This window comes from Homarus americanus, unplaced genomic scaffold (genome assembly GCF_018991925.1).
Source record: "Homarus americanus isolate GMGI-L3 unplaced genomic scaffold, GMGI_Hamer_2.0 scaffold49667, whole genome shotgun sequence".
Classification (NCBI taxonomy): domain Eukaryota; kingdom Metazoa; phylum Arthropoda; class Malacostraca; order Decapoda; family Nephropidae; genus Homarus; species Homarus americanus.
In genome coordinates, this window is record NW_024738608.1 from 5,684,899 (window position 1) to 5,707,024 (window position 22,126).

A 22,126-nucleotide genomic window follows, 5' to 3' on the forward strand; every position below is an offset into this window, starting at 1 on the left:
AACAAACACAAAACAACAAACACAACACAACAAACATAACACAACAAACACAAAACAACAAACACAACACAACAAACACACAACAAACACAACAAACATAACACAACAAACACAACACAACAAACACAACACAACAAACACACCACAAACACAACAAACATAACACAACGAACGCAAGCACAGTGAGCGCCATCGTTTGACTAAGTAAAACCCAATAAATGCCACTGATGGGTCACACAACACCTGAGGATAATGTCACGTCTTTCTGTAACATTAGACCTCGTTCATGACTAATACAGTTTTTAGTGTAGGAAATTATTTAAGGTCTTTGAATATAAAAAGTCACCAACTAACTATTGGTGGTTATGGGTTAGTTTTAAATATAGAAATAAATACATTAAGAAAAGATCGATAATTACAGTACATGTTTTATATTTATTTATTTTTGTAACATTATTAATATTATGATGAATGTTGTGTTTTATTATTATTATTATTCATTCATTCATTTGTTGTTCAGTTCATTCACTTATTTTATGAATCCATTACTTTCTCTTCTTTACTGTTATTCATTATTATACTTCAGATAGTCAAAATTCAGTTCAATGTAAAATAAAACTTAACATAACTCATAATTTAAGTCATGGATGATAATAATGGTGACGATGATGCTGATGATGACGATGACGATGACGATGACGATGATGATGATGATGATGAAGATGACATATTTTACTTCTTGTCTGTTAATCATTTTAATTACAACCCTCGTCATGTTAGTTTTGGAATCTACATCATGTGACCCACTTAAATAAATGAAGTCATTGTACTAGTAATAAATTTGACTAATATAAGAAAGTTACTCGGCTCTGTATTATACACTTAAATTATGATAGTGCTGTAGCTGTGTTAAAAATACCTTCTACTTAGAAAATATACGACTACGTGATCCATTTGTAAGGAAAAGGATCATAAAGGTGGTTAACGTGGCTGTATTGTACCTTACTGTAGCCTACCTGTGTAACACCTGCACACTTGGGGAGATATTGAACTCAGCTGATTTCTTTTTCATTGCTATAAATTAACGCAGGAGAGAGATAAGTTTGGAGGACTATGATTGGCTATTTTCCTGACGACGATTTTTGTCACCAGCAGGAAGACAGCGGGAGCAGGAGATTTATACTGTATATAGAGTCCAGTGTGGAAGGGAGGTACATAGAGCAGATAGTCAATGTTGTAGGAAGAAGAGCTTTTAATAGAAACTCCTGATTTATTAAGGTCTTCTGTAGAGGCATTGGTGCCTCCCCAGTAGGTGTGAGAGGCTGCACCTTGTATCTCGCTGCACGTGGTTCCTGTAAGTTTATTTGCACGTGTAGATCTCTGTTGTTCGTGAGCAGTTATGACAGAGAACTTCACAGCACCATTTGACCCTACAACGACACGGCTCCCACAGCACACTCACAGTGGTGTCGTAGCCGCGCCCACAACACAGCATGTCGCAATTTTCCCTCTTCTTACAGGCGCGCCCTGAAGTGCCTGGACCGTGCTTGTTCTTGTGGCAGTAATTGGGCGAACTATCCAGGTAGATGAGCTTTGTTGGGTCTCCGAGAGGCGATCTACAAGGCCTCTTGAATAACTGACTCCGTTTTTCGTTCCTTTGTGAGGGTCTGTGGGCTGTGTTGCCGAAAGATCTCGGGATGCGTTTGTTGTGATGTTTTGAAGATGTGTCTCCGATCAGTCGAAAGTCTTCTCTCTCCATCCGGTGGTCTTGTAGAGGCATCTGTAGCTCCCATGGTGTGAGTCCTCCAGGGTTACTGTGTATGGTCCCTGAGACCTGACCATCGTCATCACCAACTGTACGAGTAAACCTTCCCATCTTCCTCTGTCTCCTCGCCCGAGGTCTGTTCATGATCTGTGAAAATGAGTCACTTTATATATGAGGTCACTTTACATATGAGGTCATGTTACATATATCGTATACATATAAATTTACATTACTTAATGATTCTTTAAGTTTTGGTAAATTCACAAAGATATGTGGTTCTCCTTCAACTTGTCTCATGATAGTGAAGTCATTTTACCTTAAAATTAATTGTGCTAAGAACCAAGGAAATAAAGTATGCACTTAAACAGTATAATTTATAGTCATCATTCTTGAGGGCTCTCAAAGGGACAGAAAACAACATTGTGTGGGAGGAAGAATGTTGCCTGAAGATTCTTTGTTTCTGAAAATTCACCAAAAAATGTGGTACAGTACATGGTAGTTCTAATTATTATTATTATTATTATTATTATTATTATTATTATTATTATTATTATTATCATTATTATTTTATTAATATTATTATTATTATTATTATTATTATTATTATTATTATCATTATTATTTTATTATTATTATTATTATTATTATTATTATTATTATTATTATCATTATTATTTTATTAATATTATTATTATTATTATTATTATTATTATTATTATTATTATTATCATTATTATTTTATTATTATTATTATTATTATTATTATTATTATTATTATTATTAGTAGTAGTAGTAGTAGTAGTAGGTCTGCTTTGCTCTGCCTCAGGGGAACGAGAGCATCGGCCCCAAAGCCGACAACAGCTGCAGATATTGACTATGAGGCAACAGTCACTGAATGCTGCATAGATCTGCGGCTCAACTAACTAAACACAGATAGGATAGCTACATATGTATTAGGATGTTTAATTTTAAGTTAATAAAATGGCGGCGGAGGTGTGGCTATTAGGGGAGGCTGGAGGCCATATATTACGTAGCAGTAGTAGTCATCACCATCACCTGGGCCTCGTTCTTGGTGTGAGCGACGGCAGCTGTGTCGTAGAGGTGTTTGATAACCCTGGTGGAGGCGGCGAAGGAGGGCAGCTGCATCCAACAAGTCTTCATGGTGCAGGAGCCAGACACACCGTGGCACTTACACGTCTGCTGGGATCCCTTCATCACTGTCTGCAAGCAAGGAAGTAATTAGGATTAGAACCAGCAAGTTTAGGAAGAATATGGCCTATCTTATCTTATCTGCTTATCATGACCCTTTAAACTTGCTAAAAATATAAAATTGTAGACCTACCCTTATGGTGACCCTTTCCTCATCTAGGCCCATTTTACCGGAGTCCTAATATGGCTATCTTATCGTTATTCCTATAGGTCTATCTTAGCATTATCCCTTCAGGCCAATCGTACTGTTATCCCTATAGGCCTAACTTACCATTATCCTGATAGGCCTATCTTACCGTTATCCCTGTAGGACTATCTTACCACAATCCCCACGCAGGCGTTGTGGGCGTCGATTTGGGACTTGAAATCTCGGCTCCTCTGAGGGCCACGTCTGCTGGAGGAGTTAGATGGGATTCCACTTCCAGATCTCGACTGTCGCCTACTGTGCCGGCGCCTCTTACCCTGGAACAACTTCTCTGCGAACCTGAGGAAGTGGAAACACCTTTAAGATGGCAGAAATTATTTGTAATACAGGCAATTTGCATATATACAGTATTATGTATTTGTAGGGTTAGCAATGGGCCTGTTATATATATATGGAGGTTTTGTGAAAAAGTACCATGGAAAAGAACCTCCTGACCCCCGAAGGAGCATCTCCTGCCCCCTGAAGAAGAACCTCCTGCCCCCTGAAGAAGAACCTCCTGCCCCCTGAAGAAGAACCTCCTGCCCCCTGAAGAAAAAACTCCTGCTCCTGAAGAAGAACCTCCTGCTCCCTGAAGAAGAACCTCTGCCCCTGGAAGAAGAACCTCCTGCCCCTGAAGAAGAACCTCCTGAAGAAGAACCCCTGCCTCTGAAGAAGAACCTCCTGCCCCCTGAAGAAAAGAACCCCTCTGCTCCTCTGAAGAAGAACCTCCTGCCCCTGAAGAAGAACCTCTGAGAAGAATGAGAAGAACCTCCTGCCCTCTGAAGAAGAACCTCCTCTCCCTGAAGAGATGAACCCTCATGCCCCTGAAGAAGAACCTCCTGCTCCTGAAGAACTCTCCTTCCTGCCCCCTGAAGAACCTTCTCCTGAAGAACCCTGAAAGAAGAACCTCCTGCCCCCGAAGAAGATTCTCCTGCCCCCCGAAGAACCTCCTGCTCCTCTGAAGAAGAACCTCTGCCCCTGAAGAACCTCCTGCCCCTGAAGAAGAACCTCCTGCCCCTGAAGAAGAACCTGCCCCTGAAGAACCCTGGAAGAACCTCTGCCCACCTGAAGAAGCGCCTCCTCCTGAAGCACCTCCTGCCCCCCTCCTGAAGAAGAAGCACCTCCTGCCCCTGAAGAATCACCTCCTGCCCCTGAAGGCCTCCTGCCTTGCCCACCTCCTGCCCCTGAAGAACACCTGCCCCTGAAGAATCACCTCCTGCCTTCTGAAGAAGTACCTCCTGCCCCTGAAGAAGCACCTCCTGCCCCCTGAAGAAGAACCTCCTGCCCTTGAAGAAGCACCTCCTGCCCCTGAAGAAGCACCTCCTGCCCCTGAAAATCACCTCCTGCCTTCTGAAGAAGCACCTCCTGCCCCTGAAGCCCCCAGAATCAACCCTCTGCCCCCTGAAGAAGCACCTCCTGCCCAGCACTGCCCCTTGAAGAAGCACCTCCTGCCCCTGAAGAATCACCTCCTCACCCCTTCTGAAGAAGCCTGCAGCCTCCTGCCCCCTGAAGATCAGCTTCTGCCCCTGAAGAATCACCTCCTGCCTTCTGAAGAAGCACCTCCTGCCTTCTGAAGAAGTACCTCCTGCTTGTATTAGCCCCTGTCTTATAGACATAACTATTTATGTAAATATGGGTTAATATATTTGTATTGTGTAACTATCACCCCCTGTAATTTTCCGTAGCTGTGAGGTAACATGTTCAAAGCTCGTGATGGTAAGTTCCACGCACTAGGCGTATCCTGAGAATACCCTAGGTCAGCTATCTTGGGCTTGACCCACGGGCAGTATCTACTCAGTTCTCACTACAGTCGGACGTCCTTAGAGCTCTGTCCTTCCTATAGCCCTCACAGTTACAGTGACTATTACGAGGATTATCCTTTGGACAGTGTACATAGACTCTTTTGATGATAAACCAAGAAAAGGAACATATTGGGTTTCGCGACTAAAACCCTATAAACTCTTATCTCTATTCTAGTTCGTCTAGAATATAAGGTAACAGCTTCATAAGTCCCTGTTACGAGTGTGACCACCCAGCAAGGTTGTTACACATATGACAGCTTCGCAAGTAGTTGTTATACAACAGTAATAGTCACCTAACAGTTACACAGTTGATAACGGTAGAGATAATTTGTTCTCCCCATTACTGTGTTACATTGTTACTAGAAGTTATTGTTACATTTTCCCTGAAGAAGAGGAACCTCTTGCCCCCTGAAGAAGAAACTCTTGCCCCCTGAAGAAGCACCTCCTGCCTCTTGGAGAAGAACCTCCTGCCCCCTGAAGAAGAACCCCTGCCCTCTGAAGAAGTACCTCCTGCCCCTGAAGAAGAACCTCCTGCCCTGAAGAAGAACCTCCTGCCCCCTGAAGAAGTACCTCCATGCCCCTGAAGAAGTACCTCCTGCCCCCTGAAGAAGTACCTCCTGTCCCCTGAAGTACCTCCTGCCCCCTGAAGAAGACCCTCCTGCCCCCTGAAGAAGTACTGTACTTCCTGCCCATCACACTAACACACACCTATGGGCTCCTGCCCCACACAGACACACGGACACATACTTCCTGCCATACTTGAGGTCATCTCCGCAGCCTCCCCACCTCCAGGCCTTGAGGGTGTCGGGGGTGGAGTGGAGGGAGGAGAGGCAGGAACACGGTGTGAGGCGGCCCCTTGCACACGCTCTGGAAACCACATGTGCTACTGAAGCTGATGACAAGGCCTCTAAGAATGCTGTCTCCTGCATCGCTGGAAAAAACACATTCATCATCATCGTCATCATCATCATCATCGTCATCATCATTACTATTTCCCCTCACCTTCCCCTTAACATAATCTTCCCATCATGTCTTACCTTTTCTCATGATCTTCCTTCTGGATCGGCCAAGTGAGCAGTTCCATCGGTTGTAGGTCATGAGGTCCTGGCAGTGAGTGGCTCCTAACCAGGCAGCCTCCACTATTACCTCCGCCACCTCCACCGACCGCCCACACTCCCTCCGTCCCCAACCCTCCACACCCACACGCTCACATAACTGCGGGAACACGATTGGGGAGTATGAGTGTGTGTGTGTGAATGTTGGGCAGGTGTGGTGATAGTTTAAAGCTTTCTATCTCTCTTTTTTCTCACTTTCTCTTAAACTGTATGTCACTATCTTTCTCTCCCTCTCTTTTACATACACATCTCTCTCTCTCTCTCTCTCTCTCTCTCTCTCTCTCTCTCTCTCTCTCTCTCTCTCTCTCTCTCTCTCTCTCTCTCCCACGATCTCTCACTATCTCTCACTCACCGTACGTAGGTCTACATAGGAGAGGTTAAGACTGGTAACACTGCTGGCGAGGAGACTTTTATCCACCTTCCTTCTGCTCGACACCCTGCAGATTAACATGTTAAATGAGTACAGGTTTATTTTATGGGTCATAGTCACCTTGATGTTTATATTCACCTTAACGTTATAGTATAATTCTAACCTTATTTTTAAACTTCTATTTCATTTTTAATCGTCTTGATCATCTTCATTTACAAGACGTTAGATATTTCTGTTAATTTATCCCTAATTACACCAAGTTGCCCTTATTGTTTACTCACATAATAGGTAACGAGTTAACAATGCAACTGACGACAGTACATCCTTATTATTAATTATGATTAGTGATATTGAATATTGTTGATAACTATGTTAATACCGTATGTCCTAAGAGACTTTACAGAACACTGAAACTCGCTAAAAGTGTGTTCTATCGCTTGATCCTCCAGTCGCTTGGTGTTGAAGTCGCTGCTGTAGGTCTGTTACCTTCGCTTCTTTGGGGCGACGTGAAGGGAAAGTTTTGCTCTTACAGCTGATGATCTGTGTCACAGTGGTCTGAGCCACGCATAGGTCTGGTAAAGTGGATATCTCGGCGATCTCTTTCTCCGGCAGTGATTAGGAAATGAGATGTGTTGCCAAGAACCCTTGAACTTGTCGGCCTGCCTAAACAAAGTGTTGGTAATAGTGAGTCTGTGTTCAGCGCACTTGCTGAGGAGGAGAAGGCTGTTTAGATTACACATACCAGTTCTGTTTCTCCCTATAGTTCCTTGCCATAAGTCAGCATCTCTACCAACTCTGGCGTTGAAGTCTCCTCGGAGCACAACCTAATTTTCTCTGGGAAAGAGGTTAGTACTTTATCAAGGCCGGCGTAAAAGGCCTCCTTGATGTTATCCTTTGCATCCAGTGTTGGGGCGTATGCGCTGATGAAGAAGGCATGACGTGAGTCGTTCAGTGGGACTCGGAGCGTCATTAAGCACTCGTTGACCTCAACAGCCATTTCAGTTAGCCTATACAAGAAGGATTGACGAATGGTAAAGTCAGCTCCATAAATGCGGTTTCTCTCTGCAGGAAACTCCCTCATCTGGGAGCCGGGACTCACTTATGGCTGTTATGTCGATGTTGTATCTTGACAGCTCTTTTGCCACAAGAGCGGGGTCTTCTTTCAGGATGCTCACTTGTGCTAGTATCCAGAAGGGTCCTGACATTTCATGTACCGACCATAGTTTGTTTTTGTTTTGGTCTGTTGTTATGTCTTCAACAGCATTAGGATGACTTTACTGGGTGCAGTTGCCATGTCACGTAAATTTTTGGGCAGGCCATGTTTAGTGCACCTTTTCTAACCCCCTCCCCATGTAGAGTGGCTCCTGGAAGGGGCTGCTCAATCATACAGGTAGGAATTGAATTCCACTGCTGCCTAGATCCCAGTGCATAAACCACCGTCTTATTTGTGCTGCTCATATGCAGTTGTGACTAGAGACTCGTGGCAGTCATCTCTGCCTTTCCCCATCGCTGCTTATCTGTCACTGTAGGAGTTTTGGGGGTTTAGTGGTTTGATGATGATGGGGAGAGTGATGGCTGCGTGTGAGTTGATTTATGTGATGATGCAGGAGTGCAGGCTGCAACCACACATATTGGCTCTCCCTTTTCTTGATACAGTGATGCAGGTAGTTGCAAGAATTGGGGAGAGGGAGAGTTGCAAAGGACTGTCTATCGATAGCCCAGTTTGTTGGGTTTCACCTTAGATGCCTGTCTATCTTGAATTGCCTTCATCTGCCAGTGTAGTCATTGGGTTCCCGTGGTGGGTGGTGGTGGTGGTGGTGGTGGACGATGATGGGTGGTGGTTGTGGCGGTGGTAGTGATGGTGATGGGTGGCATGGTGTGGGAGAGCGGTAGGAGAAGTGGAAGGAGAGAGAGTATTGTTGGTGGTGTTTGAACAGCAGAGCGTCATGTTGCTTGATTACTCGAGACTAATATGGAAATTTTGTCTGCATAGTAATTATACACATTATTGGCGAGGCAATTATGTATAATGAAGACTATACAACACAACACTTTTGATATAGATACTTACAGCATCTCCCAATACCTACTGAAAATTGAATGACAATAAGAATAAAGACAAAAACACAGATACACTTCACAGTAGACTTTCACTTGTTTCACTGTTACTGTAGTGTCGAGAAAGTGTCAGAACGGCTTTCATTTTTCAGCTGGCATATGTATTCCTGCTCACTAGGTCAACAAAATAACACAAACAAATTAATAAAAACTAATTAGATTATAACATAAATATTTAAGAGCAGATTATTATCATTCATATCTTACACACACACACACACACACACACACACACACACACACACACACACACACACACACATGGGTGCTGGTATATTTGTTTTGTTTTGTTTTTTAGTTCTTTGCCTAAGAAAGGATAACAAAGTTTAGTTCAGAGTAAATTGGGATAATTTTCCGAACTGTCAGGTATGATATCAGATTCGCCTCAGATAATGCAGTAGGTGAGTTTGGGTTTTATCGCCCTCTGAGATCTTTAAATTATGTTTTATTTTGTATTTTTTAAATTCGTTTTTGTTTTGCATTGATAAGAGTTAATAGTTTAGAATTTAAACCCTAGAAAGGCACAATTTGATGACGTCCTCGAGTTTTTGGTGTGAAGGATGTGAGCCAAACCTGCAGCAAAGGTCCCTCCCTCTTCTACATCACTACCCTGAGGGACTGGAACATTGGTGCTCTGGGGTCTCCGGTGGCTTCAGTCAGGACCCTCCATACCTTTTGATCTATTGGGACTAAGAAATATTCACGCCTTTAAGCCTTATGACATTTTTTTCCTGGAATTTGTAGCCGTAGTTCATGCTAGACATCGTTTAGCATCATAGCATAATCAAGGATAGTTTATGCCAGCTTAATTAGGTGTGTAATGATGCTATTTATTGACAATACACACACACACACACAGACACACACGCACTAATATGCACTACAAACAGAAACACACACACACACACAGACACACACATGCACACACACACACACACACACACACACACAGACACACACACACACAGACACACACACACACACACAGACACACACACACACACACACACACACACACGCACTAATATGCACTACAAACAGAAACACACACACACACACACACACAGTAGTAGGCAGCTATCAAACAGGGAGGTACTACCGCCTGGGAAGATATTGGAAGCATAATGTATTGTCTAATGGTAGATCCTGCTGCTATATGGCATCACGAAAATTGTGACCAAGTCCCAGGTTGCTGATCTGACTTTCTGCCTCATTTACACACAATTGCAGGGTCTCAATTGTTTCTCTTACTTTGACAACACAACATACATACCCCGTATATCATTTCTCACTATTGATATATTTAATTTTTTATGGCTCTTTATTATTATTATTATTATTATTATTATTATTATTATTATTATTATTATTATTATTACTATTATTATAATTATAATTTATATTAAATGTTATTAATTTTATTATTATTATTATTTTATTATATTTTCGCCCCCAGGCCTTGATGTGGATCATAAAATGACCTGTGCCCGAGTGGGCTAATGCCCGTAAAACACACACACACACACACACACATACACTTTACTTTCCTTCTGTGCATCATACACGGATGGAATAACCCTGAAAAAAAAGCATCTACTTAATCTCCCTATTATCCATTACATAATAGCTTCCATCAGCAGTCACGGACACGCACAAGCTCCCTCACGCTCATAAAGGACCGCACCGTGTTTGTTTAAACCCTGAACTGCTCGTCACTGTCTTGGCCAACTCGTTTGCACTGTATATAACGCGCCGTCTGTTTACATTCTTAGGTGGGGGAAGAAGATCACGTGTGTGTGTGTGTGTGTGTGTGTGTGTGTGTGTGTGTGTGTGTGTGTGTGTGTGTCATGTGTGTGGCCATACTTAAGTGGGTCTGTAGGGGATGCTGGAGGCGACGATTTGCCATGAATCAAAACAGATATGACCCATTACTGTGTGTGTGTGTGTGTGTGTGTGTGTGTGTGTGTGTGTGCATACTAACAAAAGTACTTTCCTCACGTACAATATTTATCCATATATATTAGCTAACCACGTACTGCACTTATTCTGCGTTCAGTAATGATTCACAGTACTTAGAAACACAAGTACTTACCTACATACAGTACTTATCCACGTACATCACCTATCTCACGTACATTAATAATCTGTTGTACGTAGAACCACAAGTAATTACCCACATACAGTCCTTAAACCACGTACAGTACTTACTTACTTCACGGATTGCACTTTCTTACCTTATGGAAAGTACTTATTTACCCCTCGTACAATAATTACTTATCGTACGTACAGTACTTACCCCATGGAAAGGACTTAGTACTTACTCCACATACAACACTTCGCTCACGGACAGTACTTACTTATTCCACATACAGTACTTACCCCACGGACAGTACTTACTCTACATACAAACACTTACCCCACGGACAGTACTTACTCCACATACAACACTTACCTTACCCCACGGACAGTAGTTACTCCACATACAACACTTACCTTACCCCACGGACAGTACTTACTCTACATACAGTACTTATCCCACGGACAGTAGTTACTTACCCCCCCCCTGTCTCCCTACGGTCACAGCACCACAAGTACTTACCCACAGTATCCAAGGCAGTGACGAACGGACAGTAACACAATAAGAGCCAGTACCGTGTTGAATTTTACCACCATCGTCGTGTTTAAAAAGGTCACTCACGTTTACATCTTCAACTTCGCCTTTTTCTGAGGTTTCTAAGTTCTTTTTTATTTTGTTTTTCTTGTTTTCGTCCTCTTTTGGTCTCTGAGGTTCATTCACTTTTTGGGATTTTGTTTTATTTGGTTTTGTTTTTCTTAATTGTTTTCGGTTTTTCTCAGTCGGTTCCTTTCTCGTTTTATATAATTGGTTTCTTTTTCGTTATGTTTTCCTTACTTGTTCTATTTTTGCTCTTTAATGATATTTCTTTTGTTTTTCGTTTGTTATTTTGCGTTTTCTATTTCTTTGTTATCAGTTTTGCTTATCACTGTGTTTTCTCTTTTTTTGTTTTCTGTTTGTCTGTGTTCTTCATTTAATGAGTCACTTCTCGTGTATTTTAGTCTCTACCTAAGTTATCAAATTTCCTCTTCGTTATTCACTTTATTAGTTATTAAAATATCGCATCATTATTTGTTGTTTTTTAAATTTTTATTTGTCATTATTATTTTCTTTGTTCTCTACTATTCGTTAATTTGTTTCATTCTTCACTTATCATCTGTTATTCTTCAGTGTGTCAGTAGTAATTTTATCTTCGTTAATTATTACCAAACATATTCCTGAAACATTAAACACAATTTTTGCTATGGGTGTAAATATATATATGCAGTATATATATTTTATTAATTTGATTTGTTGCAAAATACTGAAACTTTAGAAAATTTCGCTCAAGGTAATTTTACGAAATGTCTGTCTGAGTGTATGTCAAGTTGGCGGGAAATGTGTTGTTTATAAGTAAATTGTATGTCACTTGTTGATCCTTTGTGTAAGAGGTTCCAATCTCCTTCTAACTAACTTAATCCTTATGATTGGCTTCTAGTCTCAGTTACTTATGTCTTGAAATTAATAGGGGTCCAATCCTAATAGACCCCACAGTCTTAATGGGCCCCAAGGTAATCCGGTCACTAGGATTTAATCGTCGTCTTAATGGGTTCCAGTGATCGGTGGTTCATAATCCTAATGTTGTTTTTAAATCCTAATCGCTCCTAGTCCTAATGATTAGCTTTGATTAGGGTCATCTTGGGGACTATTGTAAGATTGGAGCTCATCGTAACTATTGTATTTGATCGCAACTTACGATTGAATGTTAGCCAGATCGTCCCCTCCTCCCCTCCCCCACCCACCCCCTCCTCCTCTCCCACCACCCCTCCTCCCCTCTCCCCACCCCCCTCCTCCCCTCCCCCCCACCCCCTCCTCCCCTCTCCCACCACCCCTCCTCCCCTCTCCCACCCACCCCTCTCCCCTCTCCCACCCACCCCTCCTCCCACAAAAAAAAATCTCATCGTTCATGGTCTCCGCCTTATTATATGACACAAGTATTGTATATTTGTTCACTACATCCGGGTAACGATTCTCATAGGTATCGTAAGTTAATATTCTTTATCCTTCTCATTTCAGATTAGAGAAACACTTTAGCTTTTCACTTCACATAGAGACTTAAACTTTAGCTTTTCACTTCACATAGACTTAAACTTTAGCTTTTCACTTCACATAGAGACTTAAACTTTAGCTTTTCACTTCACATAGAGACTTAAACTTTAGCTTTTCACTTCATATAGAGACGTAAACTTTAGCTTTCCACTTCACATAGAGACTTAAACTTTAGCTTTCCACTTCACATAGAGACTTAAACTTTAGCTTTCCACTTCACATAGAGACTTAAACTTTAGCTTTCCACTTCACATAGAGACTTAAACTTTAGCTTTCCACTTCACTTAGAGACTTGAAGAGTTTAATTCTCAATGCACATATGTGTTGCTCCCCTCCCTCCCTCTCCTCCCTCTTCCCCTCACTCCCTCCTCTTCCCCCCCCTCCCCCCCCCCGTAGAGTCCACGGAAATGACGTAGACTTGGACTACTGTGTCAACAAGCCAGGTGTTGACCCTCTCATTACCACAAGAGGAGGTCATCCAGGTGTGACCATTGCCTAGTTAAGGTGTTGTGTTAAGGTGTTGTGTTGAGGTGATGTGCTATGGTGTTGTGCTAAGGTGTTGTGTTAAGGTGTTGTGTTAAGGTGTTGTGTTGAGGTGTTGTGCTATGGTGTTGTGTTAAGGTGTTTTGTTAAGGTGTTGAGGTGATATGTTGAGGTGATGTGTTGAGGTGTTGTGTTAAGGTGTTGTGTTAAGGTGTTGTGTTAAGGTGTTGAGGTGATGTGTTGAGGTGATGTGTTGTGGTGTTGTGTTAAGTTGTGTTAACGTGTCATCCCTACACTCTCCCAGCTTGTCAGTGGACGCACACACACACACACACACACACACACACACACACACACACACACACACTCCAGAGAATTGTACAGGAGTTTTCGCTAATAAATACATTAGCCAGCTTTATGCATATCTTTACTGACTGACTTACGAACTACCTATTGACTGACTGACTGGGTTACTGACGAGAGAAGCCCGTAAGTTCTTACTGGGATACGTCATAGTCTCACTCACACTCCTGCGCATTATAGTTTTCTTGACATACTTCAGTAATTATGGTGTATTTGATCACGGCACTGAGAATGTCATTACACAGGTCATTTCACTATATTTTTCTATTAACGAGACAACTAGCGTCTATTTGGGTGTGTCACGGGGTCACGTTTTAGTACTAGGTTATTATACGTACAGTGAATTCGTTCAGTAACTAAAGACGTTAATCCGTATTGAACCTTGTGAACGGCACTTGTTTGAATCTTCAGATCTGCCGAGCACACGAGTGATTTTTCCAGATAAGACGAACAAGTGACGGAGGGACGAGGGGCGTGACGTGAGCAGGGTGGCACCGCCAGCTGTACTGATCCCGCCAAGAGCCACAAGTCGGGTAAATAGTCAAGATTTACGGCGTCTTACACTTCCCATTATTCGTCAGCGGATGATGAATCTCAAGAGACCAGCTCGTGCCTGATTGGTCTCCGGACCTCTCACCTCCCGGCCAATGAGAATTCATGCGTATAATGTATGGCCAATCACGGTCGCCGACGTAAGAGCCACGGCTGATAAACATTTAACGACACAGTTGCCGATTATAAATAGTCAGCTCTAAAACCCTCGACCGAACCTCCAAATCTGAACCTCTGGACCCCCCAAACCCGAAACCGAGCATGTATTCACCAGTATCCCCCAAAATTAAATTAAAATTTTGTGTAATATTATCTATATTACAAGTCCTAGCCAATGTATATAGCATAAATACCAGAACTATCAGGTTTCATTACTGAGTAAAATGGCCACGCAATCTCCGCAAAGAATTTGGGGTTCGGGGTTAAAAGATTGGATTTTAGGTTTCGGGGTTCAAGGATTCGAGCTTGTGTTGGAGAATCCGGTAAGATGTTTTAGGTGTGACTATTTTAAACAGGAAACATCTGAGCAACACAAAATAACAACACCATGACCATAATATCTTTTCCGAGTCTTGTGTGTTGACTCATTCATTAACGACTACAGATGTAAAACAAAACGGCTGTCTGTTTATCTCGCGAAACAAACAGTTGTTATATGATACGTATACATATAGGAGCTCGTATATATAGACACGAGTAACTTAAATCTATGACACTTGTTCCGGTATATGAAATTGACTTATATGAGACTTATATCATACAATAATTCTTCGTTTGGTCATAAAGTTCGTAAGTTAAAACATCTTGTCTCTCATTACCGATAATTGATCTTCAGGTTTAAAGGAAAAAATACATATGTGATCTGTTCCTTTAAGTACCTTCATGTCTTATCGTTTTTAAGGGGATAAATCATGGTATTTTGAGGATTAAGTGAGTGAGTGATTGAGTCAGTCAGTATGTGGGTGAGGGAGTCAGTCAGTATGTGGGTGAGGGAGTCAGCGAGTCAGGAAATCGGTCAATACCAGTGAAAATCAGTCAGTCAGTCATCCATTCAGCCACTCAGCCAATCAACTAGTCATTCAATCAGTCTGATAGTCAGCCAGTTTCTTACCCAACCATTCAGTCAGTCAACCAGTTAGTCAGAATATCAGTCAGTACACCACCCTTCACTCAGCTAACTAACTAGTCATCCATTCAGTTAGTCAGTCAGTCAGTTCAGCCATTCACCCAACCAATCTAATAAGCCAGTCTGCCACTCAGCCACTTAGACTCTACCAAGCAGTAAGTCAGTATACAGGTGGGTGTAGTAACCACAGAGAGATGGTGATCAGCACGAGTGTGGGTGTCGTGGCGGACAGGTGTATCGCCATTACACTAAGCTGAGGGATTACTGTCCAAATTCCCGAGTCTTTAGACCTACCTGCATCTTTTTCCTCTTAGTTGAGGCGTAAGAGTGAATGCATCTGCTTAAAGTAGAGTATCGGTGCAGTTTTGGAGTCATTGTGGTCGCTGTTCGGGGTTCCTAAGTGGGAGGTATTCTTGTTGTGTGGTCAGGTTAGGTTCAGATCAGATCAGATCTTTAAGGTTTCGGGATGATTGTGTCGTGTGTGATGTTGTTTCACTTAACTTAAGAGGTTGAGGTGGATGAAGGTTTCTACCTGTGGGTGGAGGGAGAACTCTACCTGTGGGTGGATGAAGGTGGAGGGATAATTCTACCTGTAGGTGGGAGAGGGTGGAGGGAAAACTCTACCTGGGGATAATGGAGAGTCGTAAAAGTCATAACACACGGGTCCCGGTGTGTGTGTGTGTGTGTGTGTGTGTAGATGTATGTGTATGTCAGAGTGTGTGCGTGTACGTATGTGTGTGTGTGTGTGTGTCTGGATGTGTCAGCTCAACGGCTTGGTCATCTGAAATATTTACTCTATGTGTTTTAGGCAGGTCCATAAAACGGCTGCCACAAGGGTATCAGATGTCTCGCCCCCCAGCTGCTAATCCTTCACAAGTTGCTCAAAGTTTCTCAAGTTGAAATTTTACCCTTAAGTTTAGCCCCTGAAAAAAATAAATACCGTAGTCTCAGGGGGGAACCTCTTAAGCCGCGTCTCATTGCTTTTAGGTCCAAATATGGTGTCGAAGTTAAACCGAGACTCTATACCTTGAACTGTGGCGTCTGAATTAAACTCTATCGTAATTAAACTGAGACTCTACCAAAACTCTATGATGACGTGGGAAGGTCAAGTGAGGGTCTATCATGTATAGCTGTGTCTCATCACCTCCCGTGTCTCACCATCTCTCCCTGCCTCCCGTGTCTCACCATCTCTCCTTGCCTCCCGTGTCTCACCATCTCTCCCTGCCTCCCGTGTCTCACCATCTCCCTGCCTCCCGTGTCTCACCATCTCCCTGCCTCCCGTGTCTCACCATCTCTCCCTGCCTCCCGTGTCTCACCATCTCTCCCTGCCTCCCGTGTCTCACCATCTCTCCCTACCTCCCGTGTCTCACCATCTCTCCTGCCTCCGTGTCTCACCATCTCTCGTGTGTCTCACCATCTCTCCCTTGCCTCCCGTGTCTTACCATCTCTCCCTGCCTCCCGTGTCTCACCATCTCTCCTGCCTCCCGTGTCTCACCATCTCTCCCTGCCTCCCGTGTCTCTCTCTCTCCCTGCCTCCCGTGTCTCACCATCTCTCCTGCCTCCCGTGTCTTACCATCTCTCCCTGCCTCCCGTGTCTCACCATCTCTCCCTGCCTCCCGTGTCTCACCATCTCTCCCTGCCTCCCTCCCCTCAGTTGCAGGAAGACCCATAAACGTGTGAATGTTGTCGAGGATCCCGGAGACTGTGAGCCATGGCCACCCACTGTAACATTGTTGATACCATGGCCATGTGTAATGTTTTTTTTTTTTGATGCTGGTGTTTCCTTGACGTGACAAGTGGATGCATCACTCTCTCTCTCTCTCTCTCTCTCTCTCTCTCTCTCTCTCTCTCTCTCTCTCTCTCTCTCTCTCTCTCTCTCTCTCTCTCTCTCTCTCTCTCTCTCTCTCTCTCTCTCTCTCTCTCTCTCTCTCTCTCTCTCTCTCTCTCTCTCTCTCTCTCTCTCTCTCTCTCTCTCTCTCTCTCTCTCTCTCTCTCTCTCTCTCTCTCTCTCTCTCTGCTAATCGTTAATAGGTACAGAAGATCCATAAAAATAGTGAATTTAGGGTCACTACTCTGAGCAACAATTAGTCTTGCCTGCAAAAATTTATTAAACCTTATTTTAAGTCGAATAAAATTGATAATAGATTGCGAGGGAAAAGGGTTTCGAAATTCAATGTTATTTGTGTGTCAGCTTTATTAGTATGGAAAAGTCTTTATAAGTTAAGCGCAGTAAACTTATAGATGTCTTGGGGAAAAACAAACATTAATGAAGGAGATGTTTTGAATTCTAAGTGAGGGAAGTTCCAAGAAGCAAAACCTGGTTAACAGATTAGTGAAAAAAAACCCAGAATGTGGGTTTAGAGTTAATGCTGTAAAGACGAAGGTAATGGTTGTTTCAATATGGGAAATAAATCCAAAATTTTAAACTACAGAAGGCATCGTTAACTGTGATGGTGGATGTGGGAAGGATACCAAAACAAGAATAGGTCAATCAAAAGAAGCATTTAAAGAATCTAACGATCTAATGAAAAGGGACATAAAGTATAATTTGGGGGGGGGGAAATGTTGCTGAAAAACTGTGTATGGTCAGGGCTGTTGTATGGGTCAGAAGCGTGGACACTCGGCAGACACCAGACAGAGCAAGTTGGAGGCCTTTGAAATGTGGTGTTATAGGTGAATGCTAAGAGTAGATTTCACTGATATGAAAACAAATGAAAAAAAGTACTAAGACTGACAAAATTTTTTAGAGAAATACTTGAAATTTATATAAGGAAAATTATATACTTTGGTTATATAATTAGGAAAGAGGGAATAAAAACGGAAATATTTATGGGCAAAGTTGAGGGTAGTAGGGCTTGGCCAGAATGGAGTCAAAATTGCACTACGACTCGACGTAAATAGACAGATAGCCCAATATTGAGATAAAATTACACAGAGACTCTACCATTTCCTCAAGTAAATATTGTAACCTAAATGGAAGCACAATTACATAGCGTTTAACTAAATATATTTACAGGAGAGAAATTTAACGTAAAACTGTTTTGAGGGTTTGCATTGTCACGTGTGTGTGTGTGTGTGTGTGTGTGTGTGTGTGTGTGTGTGTGTGTGTGTGTGTGTGTGTGTGTGTGTGTGTGTGTGTGTGTGTGTGTGTGTGTGTGTGTGTGTGTGTGTGTGTGGATGGATATAAACATTGCTGATGTATTTTGGATGTGTGTTTGTCTCTGCGTCTTAGTGAGCCACTCAAAGGTTGGCTCAACACACACACACACACACACACACACACACACACACACACACACACACACACAGAGACTCTTGTGTTATGTCTTTCGCTTTCTTGACTGCATTATCCCTCATTGACCCTCTGGTTTATTTCTCGCTCCACCCACAGATAGATTTCACCCTCCACCCTCATCCATCCACAGATAGATTTCACCCTCCACCCTCATCCATCCACAGATGAATTTCACCCTCCACCCTCATCCATCCACAGATAGATTTCACCCTCATCCATCCACAGATAGATTTCACCCTCCACCCTCATCCGTACAGATAGATTTCACCCTCCACCCTCATCCATCCACGGAGATAGATTTCACCCTCATCCCCCATCCATCCACAGATAGATTCCCACCCTCATCCCTAGATTTCACCCTCCACCCTCATCCATCCACAGATAGATTTCACCCTCATCTATCCACAGATAGATTTCACACTCCACCCTCATCCATCCACAGATAGATTTCACCCTCCACCCTCATCCATCCACAGATAGATTTCACCCTCCACCCTCATCCATCCACAGATAGATTTCACCCTCATCTATCCACAGATAGATTTCACACTCCACCCTCATCCATCCACAGATAGATTTCACCCTCCACCCTCATCCATCCACAGATAGATTTCACCCTCCACCCTCATCCACCCACAGATAGTTTTCACCCTCCATCCTCATCCATCCACAGGGTAGATTTCTCTTTGACTTGCTTTGAAAGTTTTGAACCTGGTTAATTTACATATAAAATATTACTTGATATAAACAGGTAAATATTGATGTAAAGTTTCATGTTTCTGTCACAAAGTGCGCAGTTAATCGTTCCTTTATCCGTTCTACTATATGTCACAATGTGTTATCAACGTCCAACTTACGTATCATCATCATCATCATCATCATCATCATCATCATCATCATCATCATCATCTTCCCATTATTATTATTATTATTAGTGTCAAAGCTTAATGGATCACTACCTAAACTATTAAATCTTATAACCGGGAAGCAGACGATTCTAACCAAGAGAGAGAGAGAGAGAGAGAGACACCAACTAACTAGGCAGAAGGAGGAACAAACTGTACCTCTATTACCCCCCTCCACCACTCCCGCCCACCAGACGCGACCAACCCGAGCCGTAGCTAAAGCCAGATTCGGGGCTCCACCCAACCTCCTTAATTCACGGCCTAGCGAGAAAAAGCCCTCACTTCCGCCTCCATCACTCCCACACAGGACGAGAAAGAGGGAGGGAAGCAGTAATATATGATAAGGGTAAATACAGATAAATAGAGGAAGGGGAGAAGATAAGGTAAACAAAGTGAAGGTGATGAAATGGTGGGATATATATATGCCATTGGTGTAAAGTGTCGTCCTCCTCGTGACAGTATGTATGTAGGGGTGGCGGGGTTATGGTGTGTGTGTGTGTGTGTTTGTAGGAGTGAGAGTGGTGTATGTATGTGTGTGGGAGGGGCTTATGGTGTGTTTGTATGTGGGAGTGTTGTGTGTGTGTGTGTGTATTGAATTTGTATTTTGCAGCAGACAAGAGCTAGTTTATTGTGCACTCCATACTCATCCTGTGAGGGGTAGCGAAAAAAGGATTACAAAGCACATGTCACAAAGGTGTTTATCAGACCCCAGTGCTCAGGATGGTGTGGCGCTGAGTGTTACATAGTATTTCCAGTGTATTGTTGGTTTAATTTTGTACATAGAAGTTTGTTTAGCTACCAGATGCGAAATGTGGATACACCTTTAATACATTAGCTACCTTACCACCAGAGATATAAAAGCCTTACCATTATACACACACAGTATGCTTGGACCCGTCTCTATACGTAGTGGTGGAGTGTGTGGCCTTTGTCTGGCCACACACTGCATTTGGTTTTGTTCACATCTACTTGAGGGACATACTGCCAGAGGTACTTATATCCTAACCTTAGTCGAGCGGTTACAACATCTTGTGATCTTGTTAATTGCTCCATAAACATATTTTACTTGATACAGTATTAGTTTTGAAGGAGGAACAATGGGTCATAGCAAGAAACAGTTGTCACCAGTGGATAGAGCATAAAACACCAAGGGAAATCATGTCTCGTTGCTGGGTCGAGGAGCGTTGTTTTTTGTGTATTTATCTAATTATTCAATAATATTGCAATAGTAGATAAAGTAATACCTGGGATTGTTCCTATTTGATAAACAAAATATTTGGCATGCAGTATCTTAGCGACCAGGAAGAAGGTCTTGTGTTGACTGGAACAGTTACCCCGAAATGTTTTTGACAGAAAATGGTAGTTTTCTACCAAAGTTGAAGGGATAACTTATCTCTGAAAAAGTGTTATTATTTATTTTCTTTACCTAATGGTCCCCTACTAGAGGTGGCCAAGCCGAGGGAAGGAGGCCAGTGTAGGATCCCTCCATTTTTACTGTGTCAAGGGCTATTTTAAAGCCCAGTCCTGTACTTGATTCTACAGCTTGAGCTGGTAGACCTTTCCATAGGTATTTCACCCTCTGTGTGAAGAAATATTTCCTTATGTTCGTTCTGTATGATAACTTGGCGAGCTTGTAGGTATGTCCCCAGGCCCTGCTGTGGGTCGATGAACCTTTTAAAAAGATTGTGAATGTTTCAGTGAGATAGAACAGTACCCCTGGTTTTTATCTTACTCTTGGTATACTCATAAAAGGACTTGGGATATTTCTTAATATTTTTGGCTAGTTTCATCTCGAAGTGCCATTTGACAAATCCAATTTCCTGATTGGCCACATTTAGGGCTCTTTTGTATGCTACATAATCAGCACTAGGCCCTGTGCTCTGGTGTGTCTTCCACATGTATTATTTTCTATTGCAGGCTTTCCTAGATTTGTTATTCATCCACCTGGTCTTATTCCCTCTCTTTCTTGTTTTACGCTTCTGTAAACTCAAGGATTTCCTCAAGCATCTTGCACTGATTCGTCTATTTCTGATTCCTCTTCAACGACTTCCTCCCAGTTAACTCCCTATAGTGCGTTTCTCATGAGCTGGTAATCTCCATGGTTGAAGTCTTCTGAGCACCGTGAGTCTTGAGGGTTAGTAGAATCAATCTTAATGCATCGTCTGGGACCTTGTTTTCTCTGGGTTAGTAGTGCTGCTTAAAGCTACATCATAACACTGTGTTAACATTATTTACAACTGGTTCGCCTGTTGCCTCTATTAGTTGGGAGGGCTGGTGCATTACCTGGACATCCCCCATCTTCCTCTACCCTGACTATACGTGGTCTCTTTCGATCTTTAGTTGATCGTTCGGGTAATTTGGGTCGCTGCCTCGCACTCTCAGTTTATTCCTGTATACTTGCACTGTCTATGTATGATTGTGTATCTGCATTGTCTGCGTACTATACATGCTGAATAACTGTGAGCTATGACTGTTTTACTGAAGACATATCTATCTATCTTTTCTGCTTTATTTACAAGAGGGATTCTTCACTTGGCTTCTTATTGTTGTCACTGTGTCAAATTTCGTCCCCAGAATATCCCCGTCATTGTTGTTTATTGGTGCATTACCGTTCATCTTCCCTGCCCATCTCTCTCTCTCTCTCTCTCTCTCTCTCTCTCTCTCTCTCAAACACAGC

General features: G+C 42.6%; 1 protein-coding gene across 1 annotated transcript; it reads right to left on the reverse strand.

Moving 5' to 3' along the window:
• Positions 1-684: 684 nt before the first annotated feature.
• On the reverse strand, positions 685-21,347 carry LOC121874153 (protein Wnt-9a-like). Its single transcript, XM_042378124.1, has 8 exons — positions 21,182-21,347; positions 6,976-7,153; positions 6,428-6,512; positions 5,998-6,175; positions 5,708-5,891; positions 3,296-3,458; positions 2,822-2,986; positions 685-1,912 (listed from the first exon to the last, which is right to left on the reverse strand). The coding sequence occupies exons 1-8, from the start codon at positions 21,345-21,347 to the stop codon at positions 1,361-1,363; spliced, it is 1,671 nt and encodes a 556-aa protein (XP_042234058.1). The 3' UTR covers positions 685-1,360.
• Between the last annotated feature and the right edge of the window lie 779 nt (positions 21,348-22,126).